Genomic DNA, 17,058 nt, shown 5'->3' with positions numbered 1-17,058 from the left:
TTTTACATTTTTTAAAAGGTCTTGATGCATGCTCAATCATCCAGGTAAGTAAATCCCAAAAGGTTGATTCTATTCATCTGGACGTAGCGTTTTCAGTGGAAGAACAGAATTAACTTTTGGGGATTTTTACTAGGTTTTTGTATTAGTCTTATTTGAACTATTCAAAGAAACCATGTAATTATTCCCATTGTATTAAAGTGTCCCTATCTCTTTTTTATTTACTGTGTAAAAATGAACAGAATTCTAGATTAGATATCTTCTATTCAGATAAAAATAACATTTTCGTGGTTAAAACTGTGTAGTGTTGGCTTTATTTTGAAGACCACAAGCGGAAACACTCTTGCACGTCTGTTTGGCTTGATAGTCGGAAATATCATATGTATGAATAAAAAAATAAATAAACTGTGTCACTTTCAAGGACACCGATAAGCAGCCAGGTAATGCATTCAAGCTGTTAAAGAAAATGTTAATACAGGGCTTGTTTTGTTCGCCTGTAAAGAATCGAGGAACTAGACGTACAAACGTCAGCGTCAGAAACACTAAATACTTCCGGCAAGAACCTTCAAAATTAAAGTTTTATAATCGACAGCTGTCGTAATAGATTTTGGCCTCCAGGGGGAGGTGTATGCTCACAGCTATCAGCGCTCTTAAGAGAAATAGCAACGATATCAAACGTTTAAGTAGACAACGGCGTCCTAACGTTTCGTAAAAACTAAAGAAACCCTTCATAATATTCATACATTCACAGTACACATTTATATATAATTTAATGATAGTAATGATGTAACTTCGACTCAAAGATCCTGTAAAAATGTCAAAATAGCAGACCTCTAATAGACATATCCATGTGATCTTTACTACATTTTAACCAAACATTGCTTTACACTCATGTCGTTCTTATTCTTCTTGATTAAACTTTAAAATTTGACTTTGAAGCAGTCGCTCTGGGGAAAGCTGGTGTTTACGAGAAACCTTGAATGCGTCATTGTTCCACCCCTGTTGGGCTGGCACTTAGCTAACTCTACAGCAGCATACCGACACACATACATACAGATACACTGTACCCTTAAACCTTAGTAGGCCAAGTTAGCCTGTTCGTGACGCAGAAGTAAGAAATATTAAACACTGTCTGTGCAGCTGTAACGTCATTTGTGAGTGCACCGTTAGCAGGCTAACGATAGTTGGCTGAAACTCGTGCTCCGGTAAGAATGACTCGCCTTCCATGTTTACTGCGATCTTGATTCAGCTAGCTAGATAGCTAATCAATCTTGAGAAAGAGTAACGGTGTAACTCACTAACATGGGGGATTGCCAGTCAAAGATTCAGCTGCAGGTTTCATGAGTTGTCTGAAGACTGTCTGATAACTGACTAAGTGGCCACTGGAGTATTAATTGTTATTCGTTATTTGTGTTGCTACAAGTGGAAGATGTTTGACTGCGTCTTAGAGCTAGCAGCTAACGTTAGCGTTTTCTAATGTAATGAATGTTCAAGCTATAATGTGTAGACAGTGTTCAGAAGAAGCAATTTATACAGTCTATACAGTACTGTGCAAAGGTCTCGAGCCAACCCTCGTTTCTTTATATTTTGTTTGGGAAATTGAGAAGGGGTGCAGTGATTTATTGAAACATGTGCAAACACCCATTGAAATACAGTATGTAAGGCAAAACAGAATTTGTACAATTAGCTTGAATGTCAGTATTTTGTATGACTACGTTTATTCTTCAACACTGCCTAAACTTTCTTAGACAAGTGTGGCTTTCATGTAATTTTCATTAAGTAGTCTGTGGGAATAGTTCTCCAGGCTCTTTGGATGTTGGCTGTCAAGATGATCCCTGCTTCAATAATCTTAAAGTTTGAGGTCTGGGGAGGCCAGGCCATGACTGATAGTGTTCCTCTGCTTTGGCTGTGTTTTTGGGATCACTGTCATGCTGAAATATGAAACCAGTTAGACACTTTCCAGACTATATTGCAATTTTCTGATTGTCATTTTCTGGATTTAGAATTCCATCCGCTTTGCCAAGATCAGCAGTTTGCAGCCCCAAACTCCCGTAGACATTCACTGTTGTACCTCTCTCCTGGCCGCCTCCATACTTATCGATGATGATTTGAACGAAAAATGTCAAATTTGCCATTGAATTTCAGTCCATACTTTTCTCCCTGTTTCCATTCATTAAGAATGGCTTCTTGACAGCCACTGTTCCACTAAGACCATTTCTGATGAGTCTTCATTGAGCAGTAGATGGCTCAATTGAAGCTTCAGCATGTGTTTAGGTCCTGTTTCAGGTATTTGCTGGATTTTTTATTGTTTCCTATTTTGTAAGGACATGACAAGTATTTGCCGTGTAGCTCTTTGAGAATCACCTTGTTGGTGCAAGGATACTATTTTATAACTGTCAGACTGTGTTATCTTCTTCATAGATGTATCTAAAGAACAAACTGTGTTTTTTTGTGACAGGCTGCTGCAGTGTTTAACAAAGTGCCTCAAGACAGTTTTAAACAGATTCTTTGCTAAAGTTCTGTGCCTTTTTTTTATCCTTGAAATGATTCACAAGTTAGTGTTAATTAAAAATAATAAACAAACAAAACAAAACCCCCTGAAAATATTCAGATCCAAGGACTTGACTGTAAATTACAGAAAAAAGAAACGGGCAATGTGCAAAGTTGCAATAAATTTTGGCTCCTTGGATACAAAAAATAAAGAAATAAGTTGTGACTCTAGACTTTTGCATGCACCTGCATATGTACAATCCATGGTACATGTATAAAGATGAGTTTCTGTCTCTTGTTTTACAGCTGAAAATCTTCCACTGCGGGCTGATGGACTTGACAGATCCAGCTATGTGAGCTGCTCTGATGTGTGGATTCCTGAATCCATACAGTGCAGGTTGAGACGGCTCTCAAGCTGGTCTAGAGGACAACACTATTACTGTGACATACATATCCAGCAGACCTGCAGCTGATCTAGCTGAGCAGGTGTATGTTGGTCAAGATTGTAGCATAACTCCCCAGAGCTGCCTCCATCCTCCCTTCCTCTCCCTCTGCAACCCCTCATAGGACTACTATGCCACTGGGATTGGGAAGAAGGAAGAAGGCGTCCCCGCTGGTCGAGAATGAGGAAGCGGAGCCTATCCGCGCAGGTCTCAATGTGCCAGGTATGGAAGGCATCGATGGTGGGGTCGTCGGGCTGGGAGAAGGCGCCACCTCCGAAGGCCTTCCGCCGCCACCTAACAGCATGCGGCCTCGCCTCATCTTCCACACCCAGCTCGCTCACGGCAGCCCCACAGGCCGCATCGAGGGCTTCAGTAACGTGCGGGAGCTTTACGCCAAGATTGGCGAGGCTTTCGGGATACCACCGTCAGAGGTGAAACTTTCTGCAGACATTAATGGATTTGAGGATTTATAGATTTGCTCCAGATATGCTCGTGGCAGATTTTACCTGATGTTTGTCTTCCTTCACAGGTTATGTTTTGCACTCTGAACACTCACAAGGTGGACATGGATAAACTATTGGGAGGTCAGATCGGGCTAGAGGACTTTATTTTTGCCCACATTAAAGGCCAGAGAAAGGAGATAGAGGTGTTCAAAGGGGAGGACGCGCTGGGGTTGACGATCACTGATAATGGAGCCGGCTACGCTTTCATCAAGGTGAGGAATGTTTAAATGATGGAGAAAGTGTTTTTCTATTGACTCAAGCACCCCTGGGTAAAGGCGTGACCCTGGAATGAAAGTGAATCAATTACTTGCTGTAGGGAGAAAGCGATGAGCTTAATAGTGAATTGGATTTTTTTTTTTTTTTTTTTATGGTTTTTCAGAGGATCCGCGAGGGCAGCATCATCCACCAGATCCAGGTCATCAACGTGGGGGATATGATAGAGTCGATTAATGGCCATCGCCTTATTGGCTGTCGACACTACGAAGTGGCCAAGATGCTGAAGGAGCTTCCCAAAGGAAAGGAGTTCACCATCAAGCTGGTGGAGCCTCTCAAAGCCTTTGGTAGGTGCTGGAAGAAGATGCTTGAAAACCTAGTTTGAAGGGACCTGTTATAGCTTTCCTTTTTTCCTATCATTTATAGATATATAGTTTTACAATGGTGGGAATTTGGATAAAAATTTTAAAAAATTACATTAGCATATTTAAAAAAAAAAAAAACAATTTGGTTTTGGCCTGCTCTTAACACATTTAGGGTTTTTTTGTACTCTTAGATCTGTAGGATAGCTCCCCCTCGTATGTTAAGGACATACGAGGGGGAGCCAATCAGAAGAAAGCTGGCTTAAAGGGAGGGGGAGGGCAGGTCAAACAGCTAGTTCTAGACAAATGATTGAAGTTTTTGGCTGTGGCAAGGCCTAATATGAGGTAAATTTTGAACAGTGACTTGACACTCCTAATGTAGAGCAAACCCACAGGGTTTTTGTTTTTGTGCCAGGATTCTAGGTCTCCGTCTTTGACCTGTCTTTTCCTGTGCTCTCTTACAAATATATATTTCATCGTGCTAATAGCATCCTTATTAGTACATCAGACGTCCTAAACAGAAACCTAGAGTGCTAAACGAACTGCGTTTTCAGTTTTCCAGCTCAGGGAGTAATAAGTAGAGAGTAATAAAGAGGATGAAGAGTGCCGCAGCAGAGGGAAAAATCTTCAATTATTTCTGAACAGGTTTAATTCTGTTTTGTAGACATGATTAGCCAGAGATCTGGTGGGTCTAGGTCGGCTTCAGGGGTTCAGCTGGGGACCGGCAGAGGCACCCTTCGTCTTCGCTCTAAAGGCCCTGCCACTGTGGAGGAGCTGGTGAGCATGCCTGCAAGACCTGTGAACTAATAACTGGTGTTTGTACTGTTTAAATTAAATGTCCCGTTGCTGTTCTTCTAGCCCTCTGCATTTGAGGAAAAGGCCATCGAGAAGGTGGATGACCTGCTCGAGAGTTATATGGGCATCAGAGACAGCGAGCTGGGTGAGTTTGAGTCCCTGATGGCTCTGTGAGTGTCTCACTTAGTGTGATGTGAGATAAAAAAGATGTAATGTTTTTTGTCTTCCCCTCAGCGGCTACCATGGTGGAGCTGGGAAAAGACAAAAAGAACCCGGATGAGTTTGCAGAGGCTTTAGATGAAACCCTGGGAGACTTTGCCTTCCCCGATGAGTTTGTTTTCGATGTGTGGGGTGCCATCGGAGACGCTAAGGTCGGGCGGGTTTAACGACAGAACCGGAGCAGAACGACCTGCTTTGCGTGTGTGCTTGTTACACCCACAACATTGAGCACTACTAGAAAACCACAACACTACCGTCATGAGTTTGTTTTTATTCCACTGCACACTCTTTCTATTTTTCTGAGTTTGTACTGTTTTTTTTTTTTTTGTTTTGTTTTTTTTTGGGAGACTCATCCTTAAAAATGAGGATAATCCAGTTAACGGGAGAGGAAGGTGACTATGATGACTTCCAAAGTGCTTTTATTTGTCTTCCAGTTATTCCCAGAAAATACGAGCACGCCAACGAGCATTTCCTTCGACTGCGTCACATGAACCTGCATGCCATTGTTGTAGTTGCTGGCAGTGGACCAAACACAGGGCAGGTTTCTAAAATGGGAGAAATGGCGAAACAGTGGCTGACACAGAGGAGATTGATATGTATTATTTTTAATTTTTTTTTTTTTTTTTTAAATTGTTGCACTGTGTTGCACGCGCTGCAAACCAACTACAGAAGTGAGCATAGATTGCACTGTACCTGGTGAGCGACTCTGTTATTGCACAAGCATGGGTCTCCCTGAAGTACAGTGTCGTCCTGAAACACTAAATGTTACTGTGATGGATCAGTTTTACAAGCATGTGCTGTTACATTTCTCTCCTCATAATGAATTCTGCTGGTTTTCTTTTGTTTTCTTTCTTTTCTTTGTAAGTAAAGGTAAAAGAAGTGTTCTCGGAGAGAGGTCATAGTAAATTGTAGCTCCTGACTAAAAAGACCAGAGGTGTTTGTTACTGTTAACACACTCCATGATGTAATGAAGTTAACCGTGCAGACTCTTTCACACATTTGACAGTGTTTGAGAAAATCAGTGTTCATTTACTTTGGTTGAAGTATGTGCTGGGAGAAAGAGAAGAACGCCGGTCTCCAGCTTGTGGATCGTTTTGATTTGTAATTTTTTTTATAGCCGGTGTGTTTTTTATATGAGGTGATGTGATGTCTATTTTAAAACAAGGTTTGTATAACTGACGAATAATGAAAACTTGTGTTGCAGTTTATTATGGAGAGCAGTATTACAGAAGAAGAAAGAAGTGATGCGATGGAGTAGTTGTGTTTAAAAAAAGGAAAAGAAAAGAACAGATCTGCCTTCATTTCTTCTTATTTCTTACATTTTATATACTTTGTTAGAAGTCTGCGTTCTGGTGCGTGCGATTGAAAAATGAGAACATTTGAAGCAGAATGGGACCAAATGACTTTCATCTGCAGTCGTTTGTGTTCACTGAAAGGAAAAAAATACGGCGGCAATGTTGCACCAACTACTCGGTTTAGGTAAACACACGTCTTAAAGAACTCTGGGTGTTTAACCTTTTCAGTATATCCAAATGTATGAAGCTATTTTGTAGTTTTGTTTGATTCTTTCTTTCAGAGTTCATGGATATCTAAATGGGTTATGATGCTAGAATACTGTAAAACTAAGGAGAATACATTATTTTGATGGCTTTGTATTACACCGGTGTCAGTGTCCAAATATAATGCAATAACATCCACACAGCAGCCGTCCTTCTGTTTCTTCTTTCATCAACTTAGCACAAGACACTGCCCCGTGGCGTCTGGTCTGAAAAATCTTGATTTGGATGAGTTTATTCAACACTTTGAGCCACTATTGTGAAACAAAGAGACAAAACTGCGACAGGCCCGTAATCTTTTCCAAGATTCTGAGAAACTGTGCCCAAGAGCACTTTCTGTGTTTGTGTTTCTTCTCACTCCTGTGTCTTCTTGAAATATAAATGACATTTAACTAGACGGTGAACTAGGTGTCAGCAGGTAATAAGATCTCTCTGGGTCAACTTGATAGTGCTGGTCAAGCTCAGCGAGGTCACTTACAGGCCTCAATGGAGGGAGGTGACAAACTGAAGAGCTGCCGATGTTCATGCCAATTTATATACGGGCTTTTTCAGCATTTCTTTACTAGGATTTTCAGATGAGTTGCTGCAGTTCAAACATCGCACAGAGGCCAAGTCTCACTAAAAAGTGCAAAGAAAGTCTATGAGACCAAACGTCAAATATAATTGCAATTAATGTTTTTTAGACATGACACTAAATTTGAAGCATGAAGACGAGACAATGACAATACAAATAAGGAAAAAAAAACGTATTTAATGAAATGAGTAACAGTAAGGGTGTTTGTGTGTGTGTGTGTGTGTGTGTGTGTGCGCGCTGCACATGCAAGGATGTACTATGTAACTATGAATGTCAGACTCAGGCTCCATTCAGTCTAGAAAATGATATTACTGAGAGGAGATATAGATAGATGGAGAGACGTCATAAATAACTAAATAAGAATGACTAATAATAACAAAGACAATGATAATAAGGACTAATAGTAAATACAGGTAAACACATAAATAAAAGGAACAGAGAAATAGGGTTATACATAATAACTGAGTAAAAACTATATCTGTAATTGGCTTGGATTTGGTGTTCCTTGCCACATCACCGGCTCCAGAGTCCCAAGAATGACAATAATAGCAAAATTACTTGTTTTGCTATTATTATATTTCAAGTTTATTTTTATTCGAGGTTTGCGAGTACACAATGTCTTTGTTCTAGTTTGAGAAACAGACCTTTTACCAGGTAAGTGTTTTTCCTTACCTGGTAAAAGGTTAAAGTTTAACTTTGGTTCACTATTACGACCTTTTTTCTACATAGAAGAATTTTCAATAGGCTGGACTGTGTCCAGTTTCCTAAAGCTTCCCTGAGGCTAACAAATGAGGGGTGGTGACAAGTCCTGTATTTACTACAAGCGAGGTAAACAAGTTCTTCAAGTCCTGTTGCTCTATAACCTTGGTTCCTCATAAACTGTGTCCAGACTGCTCTCTGGACTCCCAGCAGGGTGCTTCTTCCTTACAGACAGCAGCTCCCCCTCCCACACACCCTGCATCAGGAACCATGGCGTTGCGCCCACGCGCTTCCTCCCAGCCTTTAAAGCTTACCTTCTTTCAGAGTTCTAAGCTAAATTCGTCCCTGCGACCTCGAGCTGTTTCGTCACAGTCAGGCTCCATGCTGGAAGATGAGCTCTCCTGTCCTATATGCTGTGAAATCTTCAAGGAGCCGGTAGTGCTCAAGTGCAGCCACAGTTTCTGCCGGGCCTGTCTTCAGCAGTTCTGGAACAAGAAGAAGGCCAGGCGTGAATGTCCCGTCTGCAGGAGGAAGTGCTCGCTGACTGAGCCCACAGTCAGCTTGGCTCTGAAGAATGTGGCCGACACCTTCCTGAAGGAGCACGGGCGCAGGGGAGCCACAGCGGGAACTGGGGCCGGTGGTACAGGGAAAAAAGCAGTGGCAGTGGATTTTAAATGCAGTACACATGAGGAAGTTCTCAAACTCTTCTGTCTGGATGACTTTGAAGTCCTGTGCTGTGTGTGTCAAACCTCCAAGAAGCACCTTGGACATCGAGTGTGTCCCATAGAAGAAGGTGCTCAGGATCTTAAGGTATTGCAGTTTTGTTCCCTTTCCTGTTACCCACATCCAGCTTTAGCAGATGTCTACCCCGCACAGATCCTTGGTATGCTGGAAGGAGTTAAAAGGGAGTTCTTCCTTCCTGCTATCACCAAGTGCTTGCTTATAGAGGTTCACATAATAATTGGAGCTCTCTCTCGTATAGTGTGTGATTTTCACCTTATGAAACAAGCACCTGCTATTCTTAATTGGAGTTACATAAATACAATTGAACAATTTGCCATTTGTTTTATGTGCCATTTAAGCAAACTACCTTTGACCTTTTAGTCCTCCTTTGAAAAAGTCACTTTACTGCTTTCAAATTGAAGAAGGTGATACTTTTGCAAACTAAGGAAACTGTTAACATTGTTCAAGGTACAATAAGATAAATATGACTCTTTATCCTCGCCCTTCAGGCAGAGCTGAAAAATGAGCTGACTCCTCTGAAGAAAAACCTGCGTTGCCTCTATGAAGCCAAGCAGGAGTGTGACGACACAACTGTGCACATCAAGGTATCAATAAACACTCAGATACCACGAAACACTAGAGGACCTGCATGGACGCTGACGTAACAGTGACTGAAGTTGAGCAGTGCAATGTTAAGTGTGTAAATATGTCAGCTAATGTCTCAGAGCAGGTGAAATATACTTCTCAAAAAAGTTAATGTCTAACATCAAATCAGTTAAACTTCCAGGATACTGATCAGGTCAGTTAAGTAGCAGAGAGGGTTGATGGTCAGTTTCAGTTGCCTTGGTGTTAATTAGATTAACAACAGGTACACTAGATGGGCAACAGTGAGGCAACCCTCCAAACAATAATGGTTTTACAGGTGGAGGTCACTGACATTTTTTCCATTCTTTTCTGGTTTTCAATAGTTTTGCATTTGTCTAGGGTCAGTGTCACTTCTTGTAGCTTGAGGCAATACCCGGATTGTACAGATTGCACAGGTAGTCCAGATCCTCCAGGATGGTACATCAACATGTGCCATTTTCAGGTTTGCTGTCTCTCCCGGTGCAGTCTCAGTAGCGTGGAGGAGATTCCAGGAGAGAGGCCGTTATTCTTCAAGAGGTGGATAGGGCTGTAGAAAGTCCTTAACCTGTCAGCAGGACCGCTATTTGCTCGTTTGAGCAAAGAGGAACAGGATGAGCACTGCCAGAGTCCTACGAAATAACCTCCAGCAGGCCACGGGTGTGAATGTCATGATGAAAAAATAAGGAAAAAAATCTTCATGAGGGTGACCTGAGGCCCATTGCTCTCTAATAGGCCCTGTGCTCACTGAGCAGCACAACACAACTGTATTTCCAATTGAATAGTGGAATTGACAGTTCCACCACTTTCGCCCTGTAGTTTTCACAGATGAGAGCAGGTTCACAGTGAGCACATGTGACAGATTTGAAAGGGTCTGGAGAAGCTGTGAAGAATGTTATGCTGCCTGTAACATCGTTCAGCATGACAGGTTTGGTGGTAGGTCAGTGATGGTTTGGGGAGACATATCCATGAGTACACAGACCTCTAGAGGCTAGGGAGTAGCACCATGAAGGAACTGATACCACTGACTGACCCTCACTCTTGCCTAACATAAATCCAATATAACACTTCTGGGACATTATGTTTTGGTATAAGCTGGTGGGTTGCACCTTAAGTCCCTTTTGAGGAAGAATGAATAAAGAAGGAAAAGTAGACTAGAAATGATTTTTTACACTGATCCATATTCCCATGTGTAGAGCCAGACTCAGGCCACAGAAAAGCAGATAAAAGAGGAGTTTGAGGAGCTGCGGGAGTTCCTCCGGAGGGAGGAGGAAGAACGGCTGGCCACTCTGCAGAAAGAGGATAAGGAGAAGAAAGAGCTAGTGAAGAAGAAGTCTGACAGCATCGCCAGAGATATCCTCACCTTCTCTCACGCTGTCATTGCCATTGAGAACGAGATTGCATCCAATGATGTTAATTTCCTTCAGGTGAGCGGATTTTAACGGTTTTCTGCATCACATCCACCCCACGAAACACACTGCTTATAACTCTTTCTTTCCTTATTTCAGAATTATACAAACACAAAGAAAAGGTAGGATGTTTAAAAACGTATTTGGCAGCGTCATGCCAGCTTCAACACTCGTGATTCAGCACTACTTTCTTTCTGTCTTTCTTCTACCTCTCACAGAGCACAGATCCCACCCAAGAATCCAGAAAAAGTCTCAGGTGCTCTTATAAATGTGGCCAAGCATGTCAGTTCCCTCAAGTATCACGTGTGGGAGAAAATGGTGCATCTTGTTCAGTACAGTAAGAACTCACATGACTCTCTGTGACATATTCTTGTATACATCAAGAAGGAAGATTTTTTTTTTTTTTTTAGAGATCTTCGCATTTAAACTATTCAATGTATCTCGAATTTCTTTCTTCTTCTTAATCACCAACTATATGTAATCTTTTAGCACCCATCACCTTGGATCCTAACACTGCCTACTCCTGGCTGTCCCTCACCTCGGATCTGACCAGTGTGGCCAACAGCGGATCCCTGCAGCAACTCCCGGACAATCCTGAACGGTTCGGTCATTTTGTGTTCGTTCTGGGCTCAGAGGGTTTTACGTCAGGCCGTCACGCCTGGGAGGTAGAGGTGGGCGACAAAGTGGAGTGGATGCTCGGGGTGGTCAAAGAGTCAATCGACAGGAAGGGACACATGTCGGGCTGTCCCGAGGGTGGCTTTTGGATGATCTCATACTTTGAGGGGGAGTACTCAGCCATGACGAGGCCCAGCACCCCGCTGCATCTGGAGGGGGAGCTAACTCGAGTTAGAGTGCAGCTGGACTACGACTCTGGAGAGGTCATCTTCTCCAACCCTGTCAATATGACACCCATCTACACTTTCAATGACTTCTTCACTCAGAAGATGTACCCCTTCTTCTGCCCTGGTGCTAACATCAACGGAAACAACCCCAAACCTCTTAAAATCTGCCCCGCCAAGGTGGCTGTGTGGAACAGCACAACCTGGTGATTAGTGAGGACCTTAGAAAGGACATCAGTGGAATTGAAATTCATTATATGAACCAAGTGTGAATCAAATGATTAATCAAATCCTATCAGTGCATGATTGTTGGTAAAATGAGCACGACACAAGCTGAGTGATAACAGCAATAATTGGTTTATTTCACTTGGGTTCATTTAGTGATTGACTGCAGGTTACGAAGCCAAAAGAGGCTCTTTAGAGTGAACAAGGGGACGCAGTTGCAATAATTATACAGCAAGGCTCCATTATACTTCTCAGCCCGGCAGGCTGTCACACTAAGCATCCCCTGCATACTGTCCTGAACATCAATCTCCCCCTGGTGGTTGCAAACACAGTTAATAAACGTCTCACACTGGAACACAATTATTTTCACTTCTAGTTCAGAAAAACACCAACGACCTCATGCGAGTGTCACAGATGATTCGAGTTCTGCTTTTTTCCCCATCCGGTTCAAATGTGACACAGATCTGTCACTCACTGCCGGTATAATCATTAGAACACACACTTTCTGGACTTTCTCATACATGACCGTTCTGAACTTGTTTTATAAGAAATTATACAGTTTTAGTCTATCTTTGAAAAATACAGAATAGCGGCTAAATGTAAAAATACTTTTTTTAATTGCATGAGTAAAAAGCATGTGTAATAGGTTATATTGGGAGGAAAGAGGAAACTTTCACAAGACCTGTCCTGACTATGTGTGCAGTCTTTAAGTATTGTACAGTGACTCCTGCAACAACTTATTTTCCATGCAATGATGACGCAAACATGGAACCATTGTTTGTATAAATGCTGAATCATTCGTCATAATTGCTTGGTAATTGTCCTTAATTAATAAAGTAATCATATTCTGAGACCAGACTTGTCCCTCTATATTGTTTCACTGTATCCTTTATACAAGATGTAACTGGAAATTTGATCTCCTCTTCTCCACACATGGAACTGTTGAAGCCAGCCAGGTTGCAACACTGAAAAGGCTCTTTTGTCATCTCCTGCCGGAGAGGAGAAGAGTGGTACAAAAATGTCAGTGCACAGGTTACATGTGAGTAAGATCAAGCTTTTGGGTGGCAGATCACTTACCTTTATGCTGCAAAAAGAAATGGTAGGGATGATGATGCATGCGATTTTAGATCTTCTTCTAAAGGGGAAGTGCAACCTAATGATGAGGACCAGAAGGAGCAAGAGTCAAAGTCTGCTTTTTCTAATTTAACAAATACAAGACCGCTTTAGATATAGTATTTTATCCTCCTCAGTCCTTACTTTAATGCTCAACATTATTGTGGACTTTAGTCTGCATGTTCTCTGGCCTGCCACCCTGCAGGGGGCCTTTGGCCAGAACCCCTGCTTTGTTAATCAGCAGGTTGAGACCTACTGTATTCACCAGGGAGACCTCCTGCTGGGTGTACTGTTTTATGCAACAAAGGTCAGTGGCGTCTGACAGAGAAAGAAAGAAAGTGGAGCATCAGGGGCGGTCAATAGTGAACAGTCAGATAAATATCAGAACAGTGGGCTAGTGGTGGAGGCGGGGCCCGTTTGTTCCCTGGTATGTGCAGAGTATAACAGAAGAACATCCGATGATCAGGCATAACATTATGACCACTAAAAGGTAGCGTAAATAACACTCAGTATTTGTGCATCATGGCGGGATTTATTGGGGGGCAAGTGAAATTAGTCCTCAACATTGATGTATCAGAAGCAGGGAAAATGAGCCGTTTGTCAGAGCATCTTCAAACCTGAAGCTCTTGCGGGGTGTTCCCAGTCCGCAGAGGTCAGTATCTATCAAAAGTGGTCCAAGGAAGGAACAATGGTGAACCAGCATCACGGGGAGCCAGAGTTCACTGATGCACACGAAGAGTGAAGGCTGACCCATTTGGTCTAATTCTAGAGACAAGCTAACGTAGCAAATTTCTGTAAAAGTTAAAGCTGGTTCTGATGATGTCAGAATACATAGTGTATCGTAGTTTGTCGTGTATAGGGCTACATAGCCACAGACCAGTGTCTATGTAGCCCATGCTGACCCCTGTCCCAACAATGGGCACAACTGGATCATAAAAAGGAGCACAATAATGACTTTGAGAAGTTGACTTGGCGTCTAAATTCCCCAGATCTAAATCCAAGTGAGCATCTGTGGGATGTACTGTGTAAACAAGTCTGATCCATGGAGGGCCATTTGCTGCCGGTGGCACTGGTACATTCAAGGTGGATGGAATAATGAAAGAGGAGGACAACCTCAAAATTCTTCATGTCACCTCAAACCAACAGCTAGATTGTTGAAACGTAAACACATTTGGGTGTCCCAGAAGAACATTGATCCTATTCACATCAAAACTGGTTTTGGAGGCTTCTGGAAAAAGAACAGTTCAAAGAAACCATTAAAAAACCAAAAATTTTTTAATGTTTTAATTTTTTAATATCATTTTTGGCATGATATTCATGCCAAAAATGAATGTATGCAAACTTCTGACCAAAGATGCTGTAGCGTTCTCGCTTATATGGACAACAGGATGCTTCTTTTGTCACCGTTTCCTGTGTCTGTAAATACATAGAAAGAAATTTAAACAATCAAAAGATGCAATCCATCAGTTATACTATTTTTTTTGTCTTCTTGTCCATCTCCTGTGACATCATTTTAAACACATTTTCTATTACAGTTAGGGAGCAGTTTCCTATAAAGTGGCACAAAGGTTTAGGGCTGTTACCTCAGCTGTGGATTCATCTGACTTCCTGCAACAGTTTTCTCACCGGGTGGGGGTCCTCTGTTGTCTCCAGTGTTAAGCATGCTGCCTGGCTGAAGCTCCATTTCCTCTGCCTCAGTTTGCACAGTTTGAGCTTTCTCATTCAGCCTCAGCTGACTGTTTAGTCTTTAGCCTGGCCACACCCATGTTTGTTCAGTCGCTTTGCCTGCATATTATCCATTCGATATGACACGTAAAGCATGTGCACAGGGGCTCTATTTTGAGGCTTTTCCAAGATAAAATAAGCTTAAGAGCAAGAAAAGACACATATAATGGCAAATAAAAGAACCCAGACATGATGATGGTGATAACGTGTAAAACATGCTGGATGAGGAGGAGGATGAGGAGGAGTGTGATTCGTGTTAGTCTTTTTTCCAAAGCCCAACAAGAACAACATGTGCAAAGCAATGAAAACAAAGGGCTTCGTGGTTATGAGAAGAGAGGAACTCACCCAGTGAGATGACCGTTGGTTAAAAACACACTGTCCACATTAACTTAACTAACAGCACAGACACGAGGGGCCGTGGTAGACTTATGTAAGCCATATGGGCGCACAGACCAAGTGCTAAAACACATGCAGCAGTATTATGCAGTTGTCCGTGAGCTCGGTGACATTACAGTAGATGATTTAGAGCCATTTAGTGTGAGTCATGCACAGTGTTGATGTAGCACAGCAAAAATAGCTTCTGAATGTGAGCTCAGTAAACCACACAAAAGACTGTCAGACAATTAAATGATTCATTTAGATAAGAAAATAATGTGAAAGCACTGATGTCAAGTAGTTTTCATCAACTGTGTTAAGCCCTTAGATTCCGTGTCCAGCATTACAAACGAATAAAAAAACAGCAACAAAGCAACGACAAGCTGTATGGAATGCCTTTAATATATACATATTTCCACCTGTTATAATGGCACTGAAGCTACAGCAGTGGTGTTGGCAGGGATTTGTATTCCCGGCACGTGATTGCACCGTTTCTGTGTGAAACGGCACACTCTGAATGTCTGGCAAAAGATTTACAGAGGCTTGCAAATCTTTGATAAAGAAACGGCATAAATGTCCACAGTAACAAATGATTTACTCTTCAAAAGAGGAAAAAAATTAACCTCGGGTGTGGGGAGTGATCAGAACAGCGCCCTGGTCACTTGTTTTGAGAGGAATAATCTTCTTCGGAAACCAAATTGCACAATAGGTTTAAAACCTAAAGAAATGTCTTGTTAATGTGGATATTTATTGAAGCGCGTAATAAATATAGCAAAAAACCAAATATTGTGAGGCTTATAATTTAGCTTCAAAAGTGACAATCTCTCAAATTGATGTTTATAAGCTTCACAAAGGTCGTATTTATTGCAGGGATCGTCGTAAACTGGATGGCGTGACACTGGAGTCTCTGTACCTTTTATTTTGTCCATCCCCTGCCTCTCTAACATGCACGTCAGTAAAAGCAAGCTGGCAGCAGGACGGCTCACACTGACACAAGCAGAGGGAGCGGGACTTTTAGGATTCGGGAAGAAAAACAACAAATGTGGGTCAGATTTGTTCAGAGAGGACTCGTATATGTATATTTAAAAAACTATGAGAAACTCAGACAACAGTGTGACCGAATGCCCTGCACTGACGATATAAGCTTGCTGTCCATTATTGAGACTGGTGCTCTTTGGATTCCTCCGCTGCTGGTGAGCGTAAACTGAGTGTGTGAGCGAGTGGTTAACAAAAACAAAACCCCCAAAACAACCCCCTCCCAGAAAACCTCACGAGGGAGGGGTGCAGACTCTGGTGTCTTTTTGAAATACGTCGAACGACAAAAGTGTGACAACACGGGAAAGGACACAACAACACATCCCTTGACTTTCATTTGGCAGCAGCTTCCTTTGGCTGTCCGGATTTTAAATTGGCAGTGTCTTGCTTTCGATCCATAAGCATACGCACGCGTACTCACTCACATGGTGCAGCCATACATACTTACAAACATACATACAGTACATGATGCAGTACATAACATGCACGTACACAGATATAAATACGTAAAGGTTTTCTTTAAATGCACTTCTGTGTCCGCAGCTCTCCGCTTTGAAAATAGGAAGGTGCATAAATAAAACATTCCTATTGTTATAGAAAAGGTCCATGCATGCCTGGCACCTCTGGGTTTGCCGAGACTGAATGTGGAGGAAATATGAGGGCTGTGTGCCATCTGGCTGTATCCCCTCATATCTCACCACTTCATAAATTATGCTTCTTCTTTGTGATTGTGTCGTTTGACTCTCTGGCAGTGTTTGGACAGTACATTAGTCTCTCTGGATCTCTCTCTCCCTCTCTCTCTTTATTTATTTATTTACTGTCCTTCACAGATGGGTGCTGTCCTGCGTATCGAACCTGTGGCTCTCTGAGAGCCCGGTGCTGCACTTCCTGCTGCTCCCTTGATTAGGTACCAAGGAGAGGGGGTCTGGCCTGATCAGGTACCTGGAGACGGGACACAGGACAGATAGACCACAGTAGTATTTGTAATTTTTAGTGCTGGTTTCACTTATAGCACTAAAAGTGTGCTGCGTATACTCACACGACATCATGGAGCTCCAGTCTGGTGTCTGGAGGAGGGTTGATGAGGATGTATGACAGTCTGTTCCCTTGGTCTGTCATCCCGTCTGACACAGGAAGAAAAG

At 42.2% G+C, this 17,058-nt stretch overlaps 3 protein-coding genes and 1 long non-coding RNA gene across 5 annotated transcripts in view; 2 read left to right on the top strand and 2 right to left on the bottom strand.

Moving 5' to 3' along the window:
• Positions 1–1,006: 1,006 nt before the first annotated feature.
• On the top strand, positions 1,007–6,721 carry gipc1 (GIPC PDZ domain containing family, member 1). The gene is made up of 7 exons (XM_031736546.2): positions 1,007–1,202; positions 2,794–3,361; positions 3,460–3,645; positions 3,813–3,993; positions 4,673–4,785; positions 4,867–4,948; positions 5,038–6,721. Exons 2-7 carry the CDS (start codon positions 3,062–3,064, stop codon positions 5,187–5,189), a joined length of 1,014 nt encoding a protein of 337 aa, XP_031592406.1. The 5' UTR covers positions 1,007–1,202; positions 2,794–3,061; the 3' UTR covers positions 5,190–6,721.
• Positions 6,722–7,993: 1,272 nt separating this feature from the next.
• Positions 7,994–12,521, top strand: trim35-12 (tripartite motif containing 35-12). Its single transcript, XM_031736517.2, has 6 exons — positions 7,994–8,661; positions 9,084–9,179; positions 10,392–10,622; positions 10,704–10,726; positions 10,823–10,941; positions 11,094–12,521. The coding sequence occupies exons 1-6, from the start codon at positions 8,122–8,124 to the stop codon at positions 11,651–11,653; spliced, it is 1,569 nt and encodes a 522-aa protein (XP_031592377.1). The 5' UTR covers positions 7,994–8,121; the 3' UTR covers positions 11,654–12,521.
• A 13-nt stretch (positions 12,522–12,534) lies between these two features.
• LOC120439724 lies at positions 12,535–14,484 on the bottom strand. The gene is made up of 5 exons (XR_005612701.1): positions 14,365–14,484; positions 14,131–14,197; positions 12,926–14,009; positions 12,746–12,821; positions 12,535–12,657 (listed from the first exon to the last, which is right to left on the bottom strand). It is a non-coding gene; the product is annotated as an uncharacterized LOC120439724 (long non-coding RNA).
• Positions 14,485–15,278: 794 nt separating this feature from the next.
• The window catches only part of LOC116317705 (potassium channel subfamily T member 2), a 42,638-nt gene continuing 40,858 nt past the window's right edge, over positions 15,279–17,058 (bottom strand). For both annotated transcript variants that reach the window (XM_031736558.2, XM_039610610.1), the window contains exons 29-30: positions 16,956–17,040; positions 15,279–16,858 (exon numbers count right to left, since the gene is read on the bottom strand). In XM_031736558.2, coding sequence (XP_031592418.1) covers positions 16,741–16,858; positions 16,956–17,040 — 203 coding nt within the window. In that variant the 3' untranslated portion in view covers positions 15,279–16,740. The remainder of the gene's footprint in view (positions 16,859–16,955; positions 17,041–17,058) is intronic.

Source organism: Oreochromis aureus, linkage group 4 (genome assembly GCF_013358895.1).
Source record: "Oreochromis aureus strain Israel breed Guangdong linkage group 4, ZZ_aureus, whole genome shotgun sequence".
NCBI lineage: Eukaryota > Metazoa > Chordata > Actinopteri > Cichliformes > Cichlidae > Oreochromis > Oreochromis aureus.
The sequence above is the reverse complement of the archived record's forward strand: the minus strand, read 5'-3'. Positions and strand labels throughout refer to the sequence as shown.